The sequence below is a fragment of the Diceros bicornis genome, chromosome 14 (assembly GCF_020826845.1).
Source record: "Diceros bicornis minor isolate mBicDic1 chromosome 14, mDicBic1.mat.cur, whole genome shotgun sequence".
NCBI classification, from domain to species: domain Eukaryota; kingdom Metazoa; phylum Chordata; class Mammalia; order Perissodactyla; family Rhinocerotidae; genus Diceros; species Diceros bicornis.
The window spans coordinates 22,555,605-22,575,192 of record NC_080753.1 but is presented as its reverse complement, the minus strand read 5'-3'; the positions used below and the strand labels follow the sequence as shown (position 1 = coordinate 22,575,192).

The 19,588-nt window shown below is 52.4% G+C and overlaps 1 protein-coding gene across 2 annotated transcripts in view; it reads left to right on the top strand.

Moving 5' to 3' along the window:
* PTK7 (protein tyrosine kinase 7 (inactive)) overlaps positions 1-19,588 on the top strand; it is a 56,495-nt gene that overhangs the window by 35,723 nt on the left and 1,184 nt on the right. For both annotated transcript variants that reach the window (XM_058554331.1, XM_058554330.1), the window contains exons 3-19: positions 431-533; positions 919-1,109; positions 1,202-1,352; positions 2,353-2,501; positions 2,753-3,019; positions 6,324-6,457; positions 6,616-6,751; positions 6,908-7,027; positions 8,893-9,042; positions 9,161-9,311; positions 9,411-9,538; positions 10,715-10,918; positions 11,695-11,850; positions 12,482-12,714; positions 13,733-13,813; positions 18,352-18,503; positions 19,277-19,455. In XM_058554331.1, coding sequence (XP_058410314.1) covers positions 431-533; positions 919-1,109; positions 1,202-1,352; positions 2,353-2,501; positions 2,753-3,019; positions 6,324-6,457; positions 6,616-6,751; positions 6,908-7,027; positions 8,893-9,042; positions 9,161-9,311; positions 9,411-9,538; positions 10,715-10,918; positions 11,695-11,850; positions 12,482-12,714; positions 13,733-13,813; positions 18,352-18,503; positions 19,277-19,455 — 2,685 coding nt within the window. The remainder of the gene's footprint in view (positions 1-430; positions 534-918; positions 1,110-1,201; positions 1,353-2,352; positions 2,502-2,752; positions 3,020-6,323; positions 6,458-6,615; positions 6,752-6,907; positions 7,028-8,892; positions 9,043-9,160; positions 9,312-9,410; positions 9,539-10,714; positions 10,919-11,694; positions 11,851-12,481; positions 12,715-13,732; positions 13,814-18,351; positions 18,504-19,276; positions 19,456-19,588) is intronic.

Here is a 19,588-nt window from a genome sequence, read left to right as displayed (position 1 = left end):
CCTTGCGGGACCCCTCCTTTCCCTCAGCTTCTCCCATCTCCAGTTGAATGGGGCAGGCAGAGTGCAGTCGTGGTCAGCTCTTTCAGAGTTTCCTCTTCAGAGGAAATTAAACTTTTTAGTTTTTCCAAAAGTTTTTTTTTTCCCTCCTTCAAGTCTTGACCCATTTATCTGCTGGATGCTTTTGCAAATGGCAAGAGCAGTGAGACAGCGTGGGCAAGTGTCAGGCTTGACCTACGAGGGACTGGGCAGGCACTTGGTCCCTGGTGTCCTCGCCTGTACCTGTGCCCTCAGCTTCACACGGCTTCCCTGCACTGTCCCTTGGCTCCAGGGCCTCTAGGTTCCATCATTTCCTGCTTGTCCTCCTTCCCCTGTGCCCTCCCACCCTTGCTCTGCCCTGCCCCTCCCTCTGCAACCGTGGCCTCTGCTCCAGGGATTGAGACCGGTCCTGTGGTCCTGAAGCATCCAGCCTCAGAAGCCGAGATCCAGCCGCAGACCCAGGTCACGCTGCGTTGTCACATTGATGGGCACCCTCGGTAAGGAGCTGACTTTGAGGGTGGGGATGGAGAGGGTTATTGTAGACAGGCAGAGGTGTGTCCCCAGATCGTGGACTCTATTCAGGTGCACCTCGCTTTATTCTGTAACTGCCCCGCCCATAAGCCGCTCCACGCCAGCCCTGGTGACTAAGGAGGGGCAGCATTGTGCTGCGGGGTGATCCCAGATTCTGGGAGCTGAGAGATCTAGAATCTCAACCTGATTCCGCCCCTGAATTGTTGTGTGCAAGTCACTTTCTCTCCCCAGGTCTCAGGTTCCCCATTTGTAAACTGAGGAGTCTAGCCCCGACCTCTTGATTCTGTATCCTTTCCACTGGCCACTTTAGTGCCCCCTGCCCCTCTGCTGCTGACCCCCTTGGCCCCGCAGGCCCACCTACCAGTGGTTCCGGGATGGGAGCCCCCTCTCCGATGGTCAGAGCAACCACATGGTCAGCAGCAAGGAGCGGAACCTGACCCTCCGGCCGGCCAGCCCTGAGCATAGTGGCCTCTACTCCTGCTGTGCCCACAATGCCTTTGGCCAGGTCTGCAGCAGCCAGAACTTCACCTTGAGCATTGCTGGTGAGCCTGGCACAGGGGTGGAAAAGATGAGGTGGGGTTGGGAGGGGCCTCCCCACCCTGCCTGCTCACATGTCTGTGCTTCCCCACCCCAGATGAGAGCTTTGCCAGGGTGGTGCTGGCGCCCCAGGATGTGGTAGTGGCAAGGAACGAGGAGGCCATGTTCCACTGTCAGTTCTCAGCCCAGCCACCCCCGAGCCTACAGTGGGTCTTTGAGGATGAGACTCCCATCACTAATCGCAGCCGGTAAGGCATCTGGCGGGGGGCCTTCAAGTACAGGGGTGCAGGTTGTGCACTGCCCATGTGTGTTCTCTAAAAGGGAACGAGATTGATATCACAGACATCATCGATCTATACATGTATTACTTCAGATTTCCAGCAGATGGCAGTGGAATGTCTTGCTGTTACAAAACGAGTCCAAGAAAGAGAAGTCCAAGTACAAAATGAGTCCAAGAAGGGCATCTTTTTCCAGTTCCCACAGAGACACTGTATGAGCTAGTGGTGGCTCTACCTCTTTCTCCCTCCCCTCCTGTCCCCATGGGTCTCCTGGGGTGGGAGGTAGAGGCCTAGGGATGGAGGGACACAGGGGACCGGGGTGATGGCAGTCTGGATAGAAAGATCCTGGATGGCAAAGACACCTTACATACACACATGCATGCATGCACACACACGCACATTTTTTGGAGGAAGCAAACACTTCCAGAAGGTGCTGGGAGGTGTCAGCCCTTCTATAGGGACTTCTGCCCTCACCCAGGCCCTATGAGAACAGAGAGCACGTTTGTGGTGCCAGGTGTGGCCATGGTCCTTGGGGGTGTGGCTCCCCTGGCTAGGGGCTTGGATCCCACCTGGCTTCAGCCCCAAGGACGTCATCAGTAGTTCATCTGGTCTGGCCGAGGGGCTGCTAATTGCTGGAGCTGGGCGCCTTATCAGCAGGCTTTTCTTGATGCAGCGGGAAGGGGGCCCCTCCGTCTCTGCTGTTGCACATTGTTGATTCCTTGCAGTCTCTCACCTACGCTGCTGCTCGTCTCACTGCCCCAAAAGCTGAGTCTCTTAGGGTTAGAAAACACACCCACATGTACTTGAACACACACACCATCGTGGTGTGTCAGCTTCCTTCTCTCTGCCCTGTTCCTGGCCAATTCCTTCCTACATCTCCGACCTTTGCAGGACAGGGTTCCATCGTATTTCCCTCCAGAAGGAGGCCTGTGGGCCACTTCTTCCAAATAGCACTCTCTCCCCTCTGCAGTCCCCCACACCTCCGCAGAGCCACGGTGTTTGCCAATGGGTCCCTGCTGCTGACCCAGGTCCGGCCGCGCAATGCAGGGCTCTACCGCTGCATAGGCCAGGGGCAGAGGGGCCCTCCCGTCGTCCTGGAAGCCGTGCTTCACCTGGCAGGTGCGTCCCTGGGTCTTGGGTGCCGAGGTGGGGGCTGCCTTCAACATTGTTGGCATGTAGAGATCTAGGCCCCTGTTTCCCCTGGGAGGGCAGCTTGGAAGGCAGGGGTAGGAAGAGGATGCTGGGGGTAGGAAGAGGAGATGCGGAGGGTTATAGGGGAGCATTTGTGCTGGAAAGGGCCAAAGCTTGCTGTGGGAGAACCTCCAGTACCCTGAGACCCACTGATCAGCTGTTTGCTCACATCTCTGCAGAGATTGAAGACATGCCACCATTTGAGCCACGGGTGTTCACAGCTGGCAGCGAGGAGCGTGTGGCCTGCCTGCCCCCCCAGGGTCTGCCAGAGCCCAGTGTGTGGTGGGAACACGCAGGTGTCCGGCTGCCTGCCCACGGCAGAGTCTACCAGAAGGGCCATGAGCTGGTGTTTGCCAGTACTGCTGAGAGTGATGCTGGTGTCTATACCTGTCACGCAGCCAACCTGGCTGGTCAACGGCGACAGGATGTCAACATCACCGTGGCCAGTGAGCACCTTTGCCCTGAAGGTCGAGGCGAGGTGGAGGGCAGCCCAGGTCCCAGGAGGTCTTGGGTGTGATGGACAGAGGCTTCCCTTGTGCTCACCTGGGGCCCTGTCAGCTCTGGGCCCTGCAGGCTTGGGAATCAGTTAGCTGCTGGGAGGTGACGTTGGAGTGGACAGTGGAGAGCCAGGCACAGAGGCTGGGGTGACAGCCCTCACTGAAAATGGTCCTCTGGCTGCAGAGGAAGGAGCAGTGGACTAGGAGTCTGGAGTCCCCAGTGTGGAGTGACTATGGGTAGCAAGTCACCCGCCTTGCTAGGGTTCAGTTTCCTCATCCATATGGGGCCAGTAACTCACTGCCTACCTACAAGATGGTTAGAAAGAGCAAATGAGGTGGATGAAAAAGACTTTTCTTTTTTGGGAAGGTGATGGACAAAGTTATAGGTGATTATTATTTTATTTGTTATACTTTCTAAATTTCCATATCGGTCATACTACTTGTGAAATAAGAGGAGGAAAAAAGCAATGAATGTGACAAAGTGCATATGATAAAGACCTATATACCCTTGCTACAGGCAGAGAAATTTATTTACTTTTTTCTTTACACCATGCCTGTTGCAAACCTTTGTGGTAGTTTAAAAGGATATACAAGGCAAACTCTTACACACACACACATATGCACACACACACATACACACAGTTCTGTAACCTGCTTCTTTCACTTACCTCTCCATCTTTACAGGTGGGTAAATTTCAAAAATTCCCAAAGATTTTGAATATGGAAAGGGCTTTGTAAATTTGAAGTTGTGACGATATTATTCCCGTTAAGATACCACATGCCTGGCTCTCCACTGTCCACTCCAACATCACCTCCCGGCAGCTGACTAAAGCCTCGGAGACATGCTCTCTCATGCTCGGGTACCTAGTTTAGGTGGGAAGCTGCAGCACACAGGTGACATGTGCTCAGGATGCTTCCACACTGACATGCAGAGAGATGCAAGCAGCCTCAGTCAGCCTTTCTCCAGTCAGGGTCTGTGGATCACCTGTTTCTTTGAGGGTGCTTTTAAAAATGCAGAATCTGGGACCGCACTCTGGATCTTCTGACCCAGACCCTCTAGGGGTGGGGCCCAGGCAGAGAGTGTTGGACAGGTGCTCCAGGTGATGCTTATGTGTGCAGAAGGTAGGGAATGCTGGCTTCGATCCGTCATTCAGCAGGCACTGGCTGAGCCGTGCGCTGTGCCCTGCACTGTGCTCTGAGGAGGAGGCCTGTGAAGTTAGAGTGCATGACACAGGGAGGGCTGGATGAGGTGCGGAGGGGTAGGGGGTAGAGTTCAGAGGAGGGAGAGCGCCACAGTCACAGATTTGTTGAGTGCCGCCTTTGTGCTCAGCACTGCTCCCAGTACTGGGAATGCAGCAATGAGCAAAGCAGACAAAAATCCCTCCCCTTGTTTAGCTCATAGTCTAATAGGAGCAACAAAGCAAACAAGAAAAGCAACTGAATGAGCAAATATATAATTTTAAGTGGCGGTAGAGCCGTGAAGAAAAATACGATAGGGTAAGTGACAGAGAGAGACGGCGCGAGGGCCAGAGGGAGTTTAGAGACGCCTTCTCTAGAAGATGGCATTTGAGTTGATACTTAAATTAAGGAGGGATCCATGTGGATAGGCCCTGAGACAGAAATGGGCTTGTGTGTTGGAGGGACGGCAGTAATCTGTGTGCCTGGAGTTGAGTAAGAGATGGTGAGTGTGGTTGAGGTTGTCTGAGAGGTAGAGATGAGATCACGAGGGCCTTGTAAGAACATAGTAGGAACTTTGGCTTCTATTCCCAGTGTATCAGTTATCTGCTGCTGCGTAGCAAACCACTCCAAAACTCAGTAGCTTGAAACAATAGCCACTGATTTGCTTGTGATTCTGTGGAAGGGGTTCACCTGGGACAGCTCATCAGCTCCATGTGCTGGGCTGGGCTTATGCCTGTGTTTGCTGTCAACCCATAGATCAGCTGGTGGCTGGCTGTTCTCTGATGTCCTCACTCACATGTCTGGCAGTTGACCTAGGACATCGACCAGGGTGCCTGGGTTCTCTTCCACGTGGCTGCTCCGGCAGGCTAGCTCAGGCTTCCTCACGTGGGAGCTGGGTCCCGAGAGTGCTAAAGTGGAAGCTGTAAGGCTTCTCAAGGCATTGGCTTAGAAGTTGCACAGTGTCACTTCCATTGTATTCTGTTGGACAAGGCAAGTCACAGGCCACCCAGAATCCAGGCAGTAGAGAAATAAACTCTGTTTCTTGATGGGAAAGTGGCAACATCACATGACGAAGAGATGCAAGGGATGGGAGGACTGTTTACAGCCATCTTCGCAAACAATCTCCCACACCAAGTCGGAGGACGGGAAGTCCTTGCAGGATTTTGAGTCGGAGAGTGACATTTTCACAAGATCACTCTGGCTGTTCTGAGAAGACCAGATTGTTAGGGGCAAGAGCCTAAAGAGGGAGACCAGTTAGTAAGTGACTGTATTGTCCAAGGGAGATTGAAGGGGCTTGAACAGAGGCAGTAGATGTGGAGGTGAGAGGTGGTCACATTCAGGATATATTTTGGAGCTAAGGTAGATACGGTTTGTGTAGAAGGAATGTGATGGGGCGGGGGTTACTTAGAGAAGTCAAGGCTAGGTTTTTGGCTTCTGCAATTGGCTGGATGGTGGCCCCATTTACTAAGATAGGGAAAACTGGGATGAGCAGGTTTGGAGAGAAATCAAGTGTTCTCTTTTGCACATCTAAATGCTTATTAGATATCCAGCTGGAGATGCCAGTAGACAGTTAGATGTGCAAGTCTGAAGCTCATGGCGGGGGGGGTCAGGAGCCAGGGTATAGGTTTAGGAATCATCCACTTGGATAGTATTGAAGGCCATGGACCAGATGAGATCATTCATGGCTAAAACAGCAGAGATCTCAGGACCGAGCCTTGGAGCATTGTGGTGTAATAAAAAGAGCAAGGATTTTGGAATCATACAGACGAGAGTTTCCGATCCTGTTTCTATCATGTATTAGCAAATGACCATTACTTCTTTGAACCTCTGTCTTCTTAGCTGTAAAATGGGTACAGGAATACGTTAGGGGTTTTTGTGACCATTAAGTAAGATAATGCTTGGAAGGTGCTGGCACCTAGGCTTTCACCAAGGGGTAATTGCTGCAGTTATCACCGGAGCAGATAGGGTTTCTGAACTCAGGGCCTAGTGGAATATTAGAATTTCTTGGATTTGGATCCTTTGGTTTTGCAGACATGTTAATCAACCTTCTCTTCTTTCCTCCTTGTCTCTCTAGCGGTGCCCACGTGGGTGAAAAAGCCCCAAGACAGCCAGCTGGAGGAGGGCAAGCCGGGCTATTTGCATTGCCTGACCCAGGCAACGCCCAAACCCACAGTCATCTGGTACAGAAACCAGATGCTCATCTCGGAGGTAAGAATGAGAATCATTGCTGGTGGATGGGGCGGAAGCCCCTCCCACTGCTCACTGTGCTCACCTCCATAGCACTCTTTCCCCGGAGTCTGCCCCCAGGAAGATGTTGGTGGAGGTTCAGGCCAAGACTTCTCATGTCACGTCTCGTGTTGCTGTAGGACTCGCGGTTCGAGGTCTCCAAGAACGGGACCTTGCGCATCAACAGCGTGGAGGTGTACGATGGGACGTGGTACCGCTGCGTGAGCAGCACCCCAGCCGGCAGCATTGAGGCCCAAGCCCGTGTCCAAGTGCTAGGTGAGCTCGCGTGTGTGGGGAGAGTGCTTTGCTGGGTGAGCAGGAGAGTAAAGGGGAAGGGGCAGCAGGGTCCAGGCTCTTCAGGCCTGTCCCGGCCTGTCTAGCTTCCTCAATTCCTCCTCATTCCCCCCACCCGCCCTCCCTCTACTGAAACAGAGAAGCTCAAGTTCACACCGCCGCCCCGGCCACAGCAGTGCATGGAGTTTGACAAGGAGGCCACGGTGCCCTGCTCAGCCACAGGCCGAGAGAAGCCCACTATTAAGTGGATACGGGCCGGTGCGTACCATGGGGGCAGGGGGTCGGGGGCAGGCAGGGCAATCCACTGGTCGATGTGTGCATGTCTGAGGACCAACTGAGTGCCCAGTACCATGCCAGGAACTGTGGGATAGACAAGAAATGTAGGGCTGATTTATGGTCCAGTTAGGAAGAAAAAAGCCAGACACAAAAGAGTTCAGATTATAGCATTAGACAACATATAAGACGACTCAAGGCAACAAGTAATTGGATTGGTCCAGACCGTGCTGTAAGGTCCTCCCTCCCCCTTTTCAAAATAGTCATCCTTTCTGACATAAAAGTAACATGGGCTCCTTTAGAAGATTTTGGGAGGGCCGGCCCCGTGGCTTAGCGGTTAAGTGCGCACTCTCCCCTACTGGCGGCCCGGGTTCAGATCCCGGGCGCGCACCGATGCACCGCTTCTCCGGCCATGCTGAGGCGGCGTCCCACATACAGCAACTAGAAGGATGTGCAGCTATGACATACAACTATCTACTGGGGCTTTGGGGGAAAAAAAGGAGGAGGATTGGCAATAGATGTTAGCTCAGAGCCGGTTTTCCTCAGCAAAAAGAGGAGGATTAGCACGGATGTTAGCTCAGGGCTGATCTTCCTCACAAGAAAAAAAAAAGAAGATTTTGGGAGAAAAAAATGCATAATCCCACCATCCATCATCGTTGGATGTGTTCCTTTTTCCATGCATATCTTTTTGTTTTTATATAGCAATTTTTTTTTAATAATTTTATTTATTTATTTATTTTCCCCCCAAAGCCCCAGCAGATAGTTGTATGTCATAGTTGCACATCCTTCTAGCCGCTGCACGTGGGATGCGGCCCCAGCATGGCCAGAGAAGCGGTGCGTCGGTGTGCGCCCGGGATCCGAACTCGGGCCGCCAGCAGCGGAGCGCGCGCACCCAACCACCAAGCCACGGGGCCGGCCCTTATATAGCAATTTTATTGTACGATTATATGTACCTATAATTTTCACTTATTTAACTTACATGAGTAAGTCACCCTTACTATTGAAATAGAAGATGCTGATAACTGTACGTAGCTTTATATGCTTTTTTACTTACCATTATCTAGCATTTCCCCATGTTTTTATACATAAACATTAGTTTTGAAGATTGCAATAATATTCCAATGATTGGATTCACTGTAATTTACTTAAATATTCCCTAAATGTTGGAGGTTTGGGTTGTTAACCATCCTCCCTCCCACTCTCCCTCTCTCTGTCTGTCTGTCTCTCTCTCTCTGTCTTTTTATTGCTGCAATAAACATCTATAAGCCAAAGTTTTTTCTGGATTTGGGTTTATTTCCTTTGGGAAAGATTCCCAGAAATGGAATAATTATGTATAAAAGGGTATGCACATTTTTACAACCCTTGATGGAGACTGCCAAATTGTTTTTTAAAGGGCTGGACGAGTTTTTACATACCCGTTAAGAGTGAGAGTTGGAGAGTAGGGCTGTAGGTTTTGAGGAGGAAATGGGCTCTCTGCTCAGGTGGTCTAGGGGAGCTTTCTGTGGGAGGTTTGAAATGGATCTGAAGCCTGGGATGGTGGCAAAGAGGAGGAGTGTGTTCCAGGAGCAAGGAGTGAGAGGCAATGAGGATGAGAACAAGGCAAATTGAGGCCCAGTCAGAAGTCCAGCTGGTAGAGTGAATGTTATATAGGGCAGTAGAAGGAGGTGAGACAGGAAAATCAGAGAAGGAGTCGATGGCGGGGACTCCCAGCGCCTGGCTCAGGAGTTCAGACTTTGTCTATCTGTGCGTGGTAGGAACAGCAATGTTTTTGAGTATGTATGAGTGACTGAGAGCATTGCCAGCCACCCATGTAACTGGTCAATCCCACGATTCCCTTTGTTGCCCTGCAGATGGGAGCAGCCTCCCAGAGTGGGTGACCGACAATGCTGGGAACTTGCACTTCTCCAGGGTGACCCGAGATGACGCTGGCAACTACACTTGTATAGCCTCCAATGGGCTGCAGGGCCAGATCCGTGCCCACGTCCAGCTCACCGTGGCAGGTGCGACTGTGGCTGGGCCCTGGGGCCAGGGCTGGCAGGCCCTGTGGGGCGGTAGCCGGTACCCTGCTCGCCCCGTTGCTCACTGCTCCTTGCCTCTTGCTGGGCACTTCCCATCTAGTGTTCATCACCTTCAAAGTGGAGCCAGAGCGCACGACCGTGTACCAGGGCCACACAGCCTTGCTGCGGTGCGAGGCCCAGGGGGACCCCAAACCACTCATTCAGTGGAAGGGCAAAGACCGCATCCTGGACCCCACCAAGCTGGGACCCAGGTAGGGCTGTCTCCCTCCCACATCCACTTCGCTTCTCTTGTAGCCTGGTCTCCCCAGGGGCCGGCGAGGTGGGCAGTGCTGTGGCTTCTCTCCTGGCAGGATGCACATCTTCCAGAACGGCTCCCTGGTGATCCACGATGTGGCCCCCGAGGACTCAGGCCGCTACACCTGCATCGCGGGCAACAGCTGCAACATCAAGCACACGGAGGCCCCCCTCTACGTCGTGGGTATGAGGGGGGGAGGGGTGTCCTGCACGGGAAATGATGGGGCCAGACTTCTCATCTTAGTACTCATCAGCCCCCCGGTACACGAAAGGCACTTAATCCATTTTTGTGGTGGGGGTGGGGATCCAGCTGTGTACCCTCCACCGTGCACAGCACAGTCTCAGTTTCCTTGCTTAGAGCTGTGCTGTCGCTTATGTGACACACCACAGCTAGAGGTGGGGTGTTGGGGGAGAGCTCTTGTCCTAAAACGCTTCCTCCTAGGTCTCTGCAGTCACACACATCTCCCTGGGTGGGTGGGGAGGGATCGAGTCAGGATGCAGCAGGACAAGCTTCCTTGGCCCTGGAGGCCCAGAGAGGATGCTGTGTCAGGTAAAGGCCCTGGCGAGGGTCAGAGACTCTCCTAATAACCAACTCTGCGCCTTTGGAGGTGTTATTTCCTCTCCAGGGGCTTGTTTCTGCATCTGTGAGATGAAAGTGGTTTAAATGAGACGTTCTCAGACTTTTTTGGTTTTGCAGCACAACTGTTTTTCTAGATGAAGTCTTATGTGGAACTTTAAATGGATAACAGTGAGGTGACAAGGCCCCTTGGTTGAAGCCATTGGGTGTGTGTGGGAGTTGGGGGATCCTGCATGGTGTCCCCTTTGGGCCTCTCTCCCTCAGTTCCCCAGTGACTCCTGGCGCCTCTTTCTCCGTGGGACCCTAGGCCTTTGAAAGCCCCTAGACTAGAAGATCCCTTCTACAAATACGTTTCTTGAAGGACCTGCTCTGTGCCCGGCAGTGTCTGGGATTCTAAACCAAAATTTCCCAAGTGCTGCTCTTCAGGGCCTGGCTCACGATATCAAGTCACTTAGGAAGCTTGTTACCAAATAGTGTGGGTTTGTGGTAGTGCTCTGACAGGTGTGTTTTTTATGCGTCACCGGCCTCGTGTTTGGACTCACAGCCAGCTTGGGAATCACTGGCCTCATGTCCTTCAGAGCTCCCTATGACCTTGGTAGGGCCCGAGGACCTGGCCCTTATTAAATCCAGCGACGGTGGTGACCCTCCCTGGGTCTTGGGCGTGGTCAGGCCATCGAGTGTCTGGGAGGTTGTCATACGTGTGGGGTGGGGAGGGGCTGGAAGAGAAGGAGGGCTGGGTTTGCTTCGGTGGCCCCTGCCCAGACCTCTCTTTGTATCTCTCAGACAAGCCCGTGCTGGAGGAGACAGAGGGTCCAGGCAGCCCTCCTCCCTACAAGATGATCCAGACCATTGGGCTGTCCGTGGGCGCTGCCGTGGCCTACATCATCGCTGTGCTGGGCCTCATGTTCTACTGCAAGAAGCGCTGCAAAGCCAAGCGGCTTCAGAAGCAGCCTGAGGGCGAGGAGCCAGAGATGGAGTGCCTCAACGGTGAGGGGCCCCTGGAGGTGGGAGGCGGTGCCAGTGGGCGGGTGCTTAGCGCCCTCCTGCGGCCACGGAGGAGAGAGCTGCAGCACTGGGTAGCTGGGGCCAGAGCAGAGCTGCCCACCCCTAACTGGAAGCCTGGAGTTGGCTGATTCCCAGGGCCTTGGCTTCTGAGCAGCCTGGCTCAAGACTCCCCCATCGGAGCCTCTTGGGCCAGCTTCCTACATTTTCCTGCCTTCTCGCCGCGGCACTGAGCCCCAGATATACTTAGTATATGTAGTCATGTTTCTGTTATACATCTTTGTCTCCCCCCTTTACTCTTTGAGTTCCCCCCAAGGGCAGTCTGTCTGTTTCTCTCCTCCTGCCCTCCCTCTCCTCCGACTCAGAGCTCCCTGGGGCATTGCTGGGTCTCGCCTATCAGCTTAGGGGTTCAGGAGCACGGCCTGGTCTTCTTTATGTGATTTCCCCTTTGTGCCTGTTTAGGGCTTTGCACATAGGAGGCCCTATGAAAGCAAAAACTCCTATGTCGATATGGTGTCCAGGGACCTGGGATTCGGATGACACGTACAGTTTGTTCCATTTGGGAGGTCATAATCAGCTGCCCTAAGGGAGGCCCATCACCCAGCCCCATCAGTTTATCAGTTGCATTGGCACTTTTGTGTGGAGCACTGGGATTGGACCCATTCGGTGGAAGTAGGGATTTGGGGGAGAGAACTGAGGTCCCCATGGTGGCCAGAGTGTCAGGTCTCATCTTGACACTCCCTCGTGCGCCCTCTTCCTAGGTGGGCCTTTGCAGAATGGGCAGCCCTCAGCAGAGATCCAAGAGGAAGTGGCCTTGACCAGCTTGGGCTCCGGCTCTGCAGCCACCAACAAACGCCACAGCACGAGTGATAAGATGCACTTCCCACGGGCCAGCCTGCAGCCCATCACCACCCTGGGTGTGTTGGCTTGGCCACAGCTATCCCTGCTTGACTACGGGCCACTGTCCTGAGGCTAGATTAGGGCGGTGGCTCTGAAGTCGCTGAAGCCTAGAACCCTAGAGATGGAGGGGAGCCTGCGGGATCTAGTCCAGTGTGTCCGGCTGGTGCCTCTCTCAGACCCCACCTCCACAGATTTCATCATTCCTGTGTATTATTTACCTGATATTTTCTTTAGATTGACTCCCTCCCCTTTATTTTTTTAACTTAAGTTAGCTTTGTTTTAGGAAAAAATGAGGAATTATGGATTTGTGCTAGTTAAATTTTTTCTGAGCATACATTAAAACATATAACCATGAAGACATGTTTATCATGAGCCACCTAAAATTCTCTTACAAACCACCCTTTGGAAAACGCTGACTAGGAATCCCACCCCTGTATTTTACTGTTGGAGACCAGGAAGCCCACGGTGGGAGGGGGAGTGGTTTGCTCAGGGTCACGCAGCAGAACCAGGGCCTCTGCCCAGTGCAGGCAAGTAGGGTGCAGCAAAGACTCCCCACGGTGTGAGGCAGAGCGGCGAGGCACTTCCCCAAGTTAGGGGCTTCCTCTGCTTGGGGGAAGGCAGCTGGCCGACTCAGACCTGTACCCACAGGGAAGAGTGAGTTTGGGGAGGTGTTCCTGGCCAAGGCGCAGGGCTTGGAGGAGGGGGTAGCAGAGACCCTGGTGCTTGTGAAGAGCCTGCAGAGCCGGGACGAGCAGCAGCAGCTGGACTTCCGGAGGGAGTTCGAGATGTTTGGGAAGCTGAACCACGCCAACGTGGTGCGGCTCCTGGGGCTCTGCCGGGAGGCCGAGCCCCACTACATGGTGCTGGAGTATGTGGACCTGGTATGCTGTTGGCAAGGGACCTGGGAGTCTCGGGCAGGGCAGTGTCCTGACAGCTCGGGGTGGGGGCACCATGGGAACCTCCTCTCATGTGGTCTCAGCCAAGACCACGGCCACCTGCTGTTGCCGCCTTGCAACCGACGCTCAGCCTCCTGCCCCCCAGCTCTCTGACACCTTGCCTTCCTTGATCAGTACCCCATCTTTCCCATCAGCCAGCCCTGTGCCGGGGCTTGGTCCCAAGTTCTTCCCGGCTTTGCACTCTGTACACTGCATGGATGCCTTCCAGGTCTGCTTCCCTGATTCTGGTTTTCTTTGGTTTGTCATTTTTATTTCTCCCCAGGGCTTGTTACTCCTTGAGGATAAACTTATCAGAACCTGGCTTTCCTTCCTTCCCGGCATCCCATACATTGGAGGCCCGGTATTAGCCCAGTCACCAGCCTTCTCTTTCCTCCCCAGTTGTCATGCCCAGATTTGCCTCTTCCTCTTCATTCCCTGACTGATCCAGGCATAGTCCCCATGGTCCTCAAACTGCTGCTTATTAAATCCCCCAGCTCGGGGCAGGAGGTGTAATCCATAATCTTTCCATTAGCACGTGCTTACGAGTGCTTTGTGTATGTCTCTGCTGCTGGTGTTCTCCCTGTTTGTTCATGTCTGTTAGATAATAACCCCTGGAGGGCAGGGGTTCCTCCTAGGGGTCCCCGAAAACAGAGGGTAGGGCTGTATTTTCCTGTTGTCTCCCTGAGGGCAGGGGCTTTGTCACCCACCTGTCTGAGGGCTCCCCTGAGGGTAAGAGGGACAGTCCTCCTCTCTCTGACTGAGAGAGTTTCTAGGAGACATCTCCTATATATTTTTTAATTCTGCTGGACTTTCCCCGGGAGGCAGTCCGGGCTGGGGTGAGCGTTCAGGGCAGGGCTTCTCACCACCTGCCTGGGCAGGAACCCTGGGCACACCTGCTTGCTTTGATCCTTTGGAGATAATGGCTGGGCTCGGACCTGACAGAGACACTTGGCTGTCCCCTCAGGGAGATCTCAAACAGTTCCTGAGGATTTCCAAGAGCAAGGATGAAAAATTGAAGTCACAGCCCCTCAGCACTAAGCAGAAGGTGAGGACAGGGCGGGAGGTCCCCAGGGTGGGCCAGGAGCAGGGGCAGTCATTTAACAGGTACCCTGATGGAGTGCTCCCTGTGGTAAGTTCTTTACATGGGTTATCCTAGTGATCACAGTGATCCTCTGAATATATGTCCCTGTCCCCATTTTGCAGATGAAGAAAGTGAGGTTTAGAAAGCTTAAGTGACTTGTCCCAGATCACGTAGCCCACAAGTGGCTTTCTGTGGCTGCGTTGGCCTCAAGCGGAAGGGCTGCTCTTAGCCTTTGCAGCTGGAGCAGTGAGCATGGGGCTGGAGCAGTGAGCATCTGCTGGCCTAGGGGCCTGCGGGACTGGGTGTGGCCCTGAGTGTGGAAGACTCTCCTGCGAACGGGCTACCCACGCTTCACCCGCTGTTGTTTTCACACTTTCACTCTCACGTGGGCTGTGGGTTGCCCAGCCTTTCCTTCCGGTTCTCCTCTGCCTTCTGGGCAGAGGGCGGTTCTGAGTGCAGAGCCCTGGCTAGGCCCCACGGTTTCATCCAGGGTGAAACTGAAGAAGGGAAGGCTTGCCTACTGCCCTCTGCCCACCTGAGCCATCCCTCTGCAGCCCAGCTCCTCCTGCCTCCAGCCTCCTCACCTCCCCTCTGAAAATGGACCCACCTCCTTCCACATGACTGGGCCACTCTGCTTCCAGGCTGACAGCAAAGTCACCTCATAAACCAGTCAGAGTTCAGGGCAGGAAGGCAGAGACTGCCAGGGCCCTTCCTTACAAGTGACCATTCCTTGCCTTGTAGGCTGACCTAGCTCGTGGACTCTGGGGGCAAGGCAGAAAGGCATGGCCGGTTGATCAGTCAGGCAAGTGGGACCCTGGCTGCCCCTGATCTCTCTGGGGAAGCAGCTCTGTACCCTTCAGACTGACCTCCTCCCATTAGAGGTGAATTTACTAAGGCCCAGACAGAGCAAGTGACCTGGCCTCCCAACACTGTGCCTCTCCTTCCATCTCTGAGAAGCCACAGGACTGTCTGCAGTGGCTGTAGATGGGAAGCCACAGGACAGGATGTGCTACTCCAGCTAGGTGGGATGTCAGGACCCCAGAGCTCACAAATCAGGACCTGCATGGAGCCAGCAAGTCTTTACCGAGTCAGCCATGGGCCTCAGGGCCCTTGGGGATGCAAAATTGAAGCTGCCGGGCATCCTTGGGGCACTTAGGATATAGTAGGGGAGCTTGGGTAAATGAGTATGTCATGTGTCTTATAGATTTCAGGTATGACAGAAAGCAAATGAAAGACATAAATTAAGAGAAGTTGAAGAAGCCATGTCCTTTAGGTGGACAAATGGTGTGGTTCATGAAGAAGGTTTCTTGGTAGAAAAAGCCATTTGAGTTCAGCTCTCAAGGACAGGAGGCAGTTGAAAGGAAGGGGATGGCCTCAGGAGAGAGGGGATCAAGGTAGGTTTCTCTGGCTGGGACAGGGATGTAGACGGCCTGACAGGAAGTCAGTTACCTCCGTCCCTTGACCTGAGGGACTATTTGGCTGCAAGTCATCACCACCTTTGCTAGAGATCTCTCCCACCCTTTTTTTTTTGCCAGAGAGTCTTAAATTTGATGGAGGAACTTCAATAAGTTGGGTCCCACACTCTCCAAGGACAATATTTTGCATCAAATGGGGGTTAAAAAATAAATGTAGATTTTTGGACCATACCTCAGACTGAGGGAATCAGAATATCTGAGAGCGGGATCTGAGAACCTGCATTTTCCAACCAAGCTCTCCAGCTGATTCTTAAGCTTATTAAAGTTCAAGGAGCCCTGGTGTAGGATAGTGGCTTTGAAATGTGTTTTGGTTAGGATCCCCTATAAGAAATGCATTTTACGTTATGACCCAGCGTGTACACACGCACGTACACACAACCAAATTAAACGTTCACAACACTATATCTGGTGCGCTTGATATTTCCTGTCCTGTTCTTTTTTTTTTTAACTCACTAAATTGGTTTTGAGACCCAAGTGGGTCTTGATCAGTAGTTTGAAAAATACTGCTTTTTTTTTTAGGAAAGATATTAAAACTTGTAGATACTTTGTTGTGCTAGTAATTTCATGAGTTGCTGTGTCTCTTTATATTCCTAGGGTCCTGGGGGAATGGAAGGAGGAGAAGTTAATTTTTTAAAGGGAAGTGGAGCGGTAGGCAGCGCTCCCTGGCCAGCTAGAGCTGGAGTGAGGGTGCCGTGCTCGGTGTGGGTGGGCTGGGGGGAACCACAGGAGAATTTCAGGATAGCAGTGGGATAGTGATAGAAATCAGAGACATGGGCCCTGGGTGTTGGCATAATTGTAGGTAATGCTTGTTCAAGTAGCTGATATGATGATGGAGATTTTGAAGTCGGGGGACTGTAACCTGTGATTTTTCCATGGATCACCTGCAAGCTAATGACAGACAAGGAGCAGGGTGAGCTTAGCACACCTGGTGGACAGCGCTTTATGCAGTTAGATGCCTTGATTGGAGACAGAAAGCCTGTTGTGATAAGAGCTCAATAGTGTCACAGTGAGGTAGCCAGAACTTAGGCAAGCCCTTGGAGTGTGAAAGCTGGAAAGGAAGGGGTGGGTCTGGTCTTCACCCAAGAGCAGGTCTTTCTAACAGTATTTGAGAATTAATCCTGTGGCCATCTGATGGCGTCTTGCCCAGTAGTAAGGAAACACTTAATTGGCTTGGGCCTAACAGAATTCTCTTTTACTGTCCTCGCTTAGCCAGTATTTCCAGAAGCACTGCCTTACTGGAACGATAGCAAGTTATTCACCATGCCAAGTCCACTCTCTTCTGTTTCCCTTCACCAGCAGCAGATTGTTTTGCTTGGAGCCAGACCAGAGAGAGCAGGCTGAGGGGAATGGCCAGTCCGATGAGGGCTCATTACAAAAGCCTTTGTCTGCTTCTTACAGATATCCGGGCAAGGCTGGACAATGCCTTCGGGTTTTGAAGCCTGAAGTAGAGTCTGTCCATTTATGATGACCACTTCAGTGGTCATCTGGCCCTTTTACAACCAGTGGCAGGCACTTGGGGCATTCTGAACATGGCCGTCTAGGGGCTGTTTTGGGAGTGTGGCCTCTACTTTTTCTTGGAGACCCAGCACGAGCTCTGCACCCAGGGAGGGCTCAGTAGTCCTTGCGGACCTGTTCACTGACTGCTTCTTTAGCCCTCCTCACTGGTTACACACATTTGATTGGAAGCTATCTGGAGATTTTGTGTCTTCACTTTTGACAAAGAAAATGCACCAAGAAGATGAGATTTTCCCCAGCTCTCGATGGCTTCCTTCGTTCAGGGCCTTTGCATATGCAGCGCCAGTCCACACATTGGATGTGTAGATGGGGCCAGTTTGGGGGTGGTTTGGATCAGTGCTGCCTAGTAGATCTTCCTGTGATGATGGAAATGGTCTATTTCCGTGCTGTCCAGTGTGGTAGTCACTAGCCCCATGCGGCTGCCAAGCACTTAGAATGCGGCTGGAGTGAGTGAGGAGTGAATTTTTAATTTTATGAAGTTTTAATTAATTTCAATAGCCATACGATGCTAGGGGCTACTGTTTTGGACAGCACAGGTTTAGATCATTGATTTTTTTGTTTGTTTGTTTTGTTTTGTTTGTAAGGAGGACCAGCCCTGAGCTAACATCTGATGCCAATCCTCCTGTTTTTTTTTTTTTGCTGAGGAAGATTGGCCCTGGGCTAACATCCGTGCCCATCTTCCTCTACTCTATATGGGACGCCACCACAGCATGGTTTAACAAGCGGTGTGTTGGTGTGCGCCCGGGATCTGAACCAGTGACCCCCGGGCCACTGCAGCGCAGCACGCGCACCCAACCGCTTGCGCCACCTGGCTGGCCCCTAGACCATTGATTTTTAAACTTTTTTTTTTTTTTTTGGTGAGGAAGACTGGCCCTGGGCTAACGTCTGTTGCCAATCTTCCTCTTTTTGCTTGAGGAAGATTGTCACTGCACTAACATCTGTGCCAGTCTTCCTCTATTTTATATGTGGGACGCCACCATGGCATGGCTTGATGAGCGGTGTGTAGGTCTGCGCCTGGGATCCGAACCTGTGAATCCCGGGCTGCCAAAGCGGAGTGCATGAACTTAACCACTATGCCACGGGGCTGGCCTCTGTTTTGTTTTTTATAAAACACAACTAGTAGAAAATATGTAATTTGGAAGGAAAAAAAAAAAGGAAGCACCCATAAAGATGTCAGCTCTGATTACTGCCCAGTCATTTTTCACTCAGCAAATAGTTACTACGTGTTCTTCCTGCCCCATGTGCCACGCACTTAATCGAGCACCTGCTGTGTGTCGGAGTGGTGCCAAGCACTTTCTTTCATTCAATTCACTTCTTCCACCAGCCCAGTGAGGCAGGTACTGTTATTATGCCCATTTTACAAAAAAGGAAACTGAGACTGTTGTGCTTTTGTTTTGGGGCTTCCTAAGCATCATATGGATGGCACTGAGGCCCCATCAAGGGTTGTGTCGAGGATGGGCACCTCGATCCTGTAGTGCTGGGCTGCTCTCACCGGCCCCTGTCTCACTCCAGGTGGCCCTGTGCACCCAGGTGGCCCTGGGCATGGAGCACCTGTCCAACAACCGCTTTGTGCACAAGGACCTGGCCGCTCGCAACTGCCTGGTCAGCGCTCAGAGACAGGTGAAGGTGTCGGCTCTGGGGCTCAGCAAGGACGTGTACAACAGGTAGAAGGACATGGGTGGGGTGGGACGAGGGGCAGAGGGCAACTGTAGTTGGGGGGTTGGAAAGGGCTTAGTGTCTGCTTAGTCCAAAGCTGGAGGGGGCAGAGCCTTCCCATCCTCTCTCCAAAGGTACAGCAGCTTCCCAGCCAGTGGACCACAGGTCCCTGACGCTTATAAATTTTCTCTAATGATAAAAAAATTACAAACTTTTTTTATGACTAGTCAAACTTTATAACAGTTTATATATAATTTGGCTATTATGTGATTCCCTCTGTAACTTCCTGAATTCGGAAATTATTATTTCAAAGCCTAAGACGTAAAGCTCAGCACTCATGGCCGGAGATTGCTGTGGACTGCCTGCACACGCTACATAGCTTCTCCGGAAACTTGCCCTTGAGTCACCCCAGTTTGTCTGACTGTTGGTTTAGTCACGATTGGTATATCACTAGTAAAGCTCTTTAAATTTTCTTTCCATTTACTGTGTTTGCTTTTCACATTTTTTAGCCAATACAGAAAGTATGTATGATAATTAGCTTTTTTTTTAGGCAAAGTTTGATTCTTACAGGAATTTTTTAACCATCAGACCCTCCAGATTTCATCCAGTACACCTCCGTGCTCAGCATAAATGTTACGCATTTCCCTGAATGCCTTGATGTAGAGAGGTCGGGTTCTAGCCCGGATATGAGACCCAGACCTGAGATGAGACCCAGGTTGGGATCCTGGGCTTTGTCCCTCACCCTGCCCCACTGCCATCCCTGTGTGGTTCTCTCTTGCAGTGAGTACTACCACTTCCGCCAGGCCTGGGTGCCCCTGCGCTGGATGTCCCCTGAGGCCATCCTGGAGAGCGACTTCTCCACCAAGTCTGATGTCTGGGCCTTCGGTGTGTTGATGTGGGAAGTGTTCACCCACGGAGAGATGCCCCATGGTGGGCAGGCAGACGATGAAGTGCTGGCAGGTAGGCACCTATGTTTCCAGGGGACAATTCCAGATGTTCTCCAGGTAGAGAGGTTGCTCAAGGTCCTGGGGCCAGTTCAGCCTGCCTCCCCTCTCAGGGCTGGTATTAGCAGATACACAGATATGGCCACTCC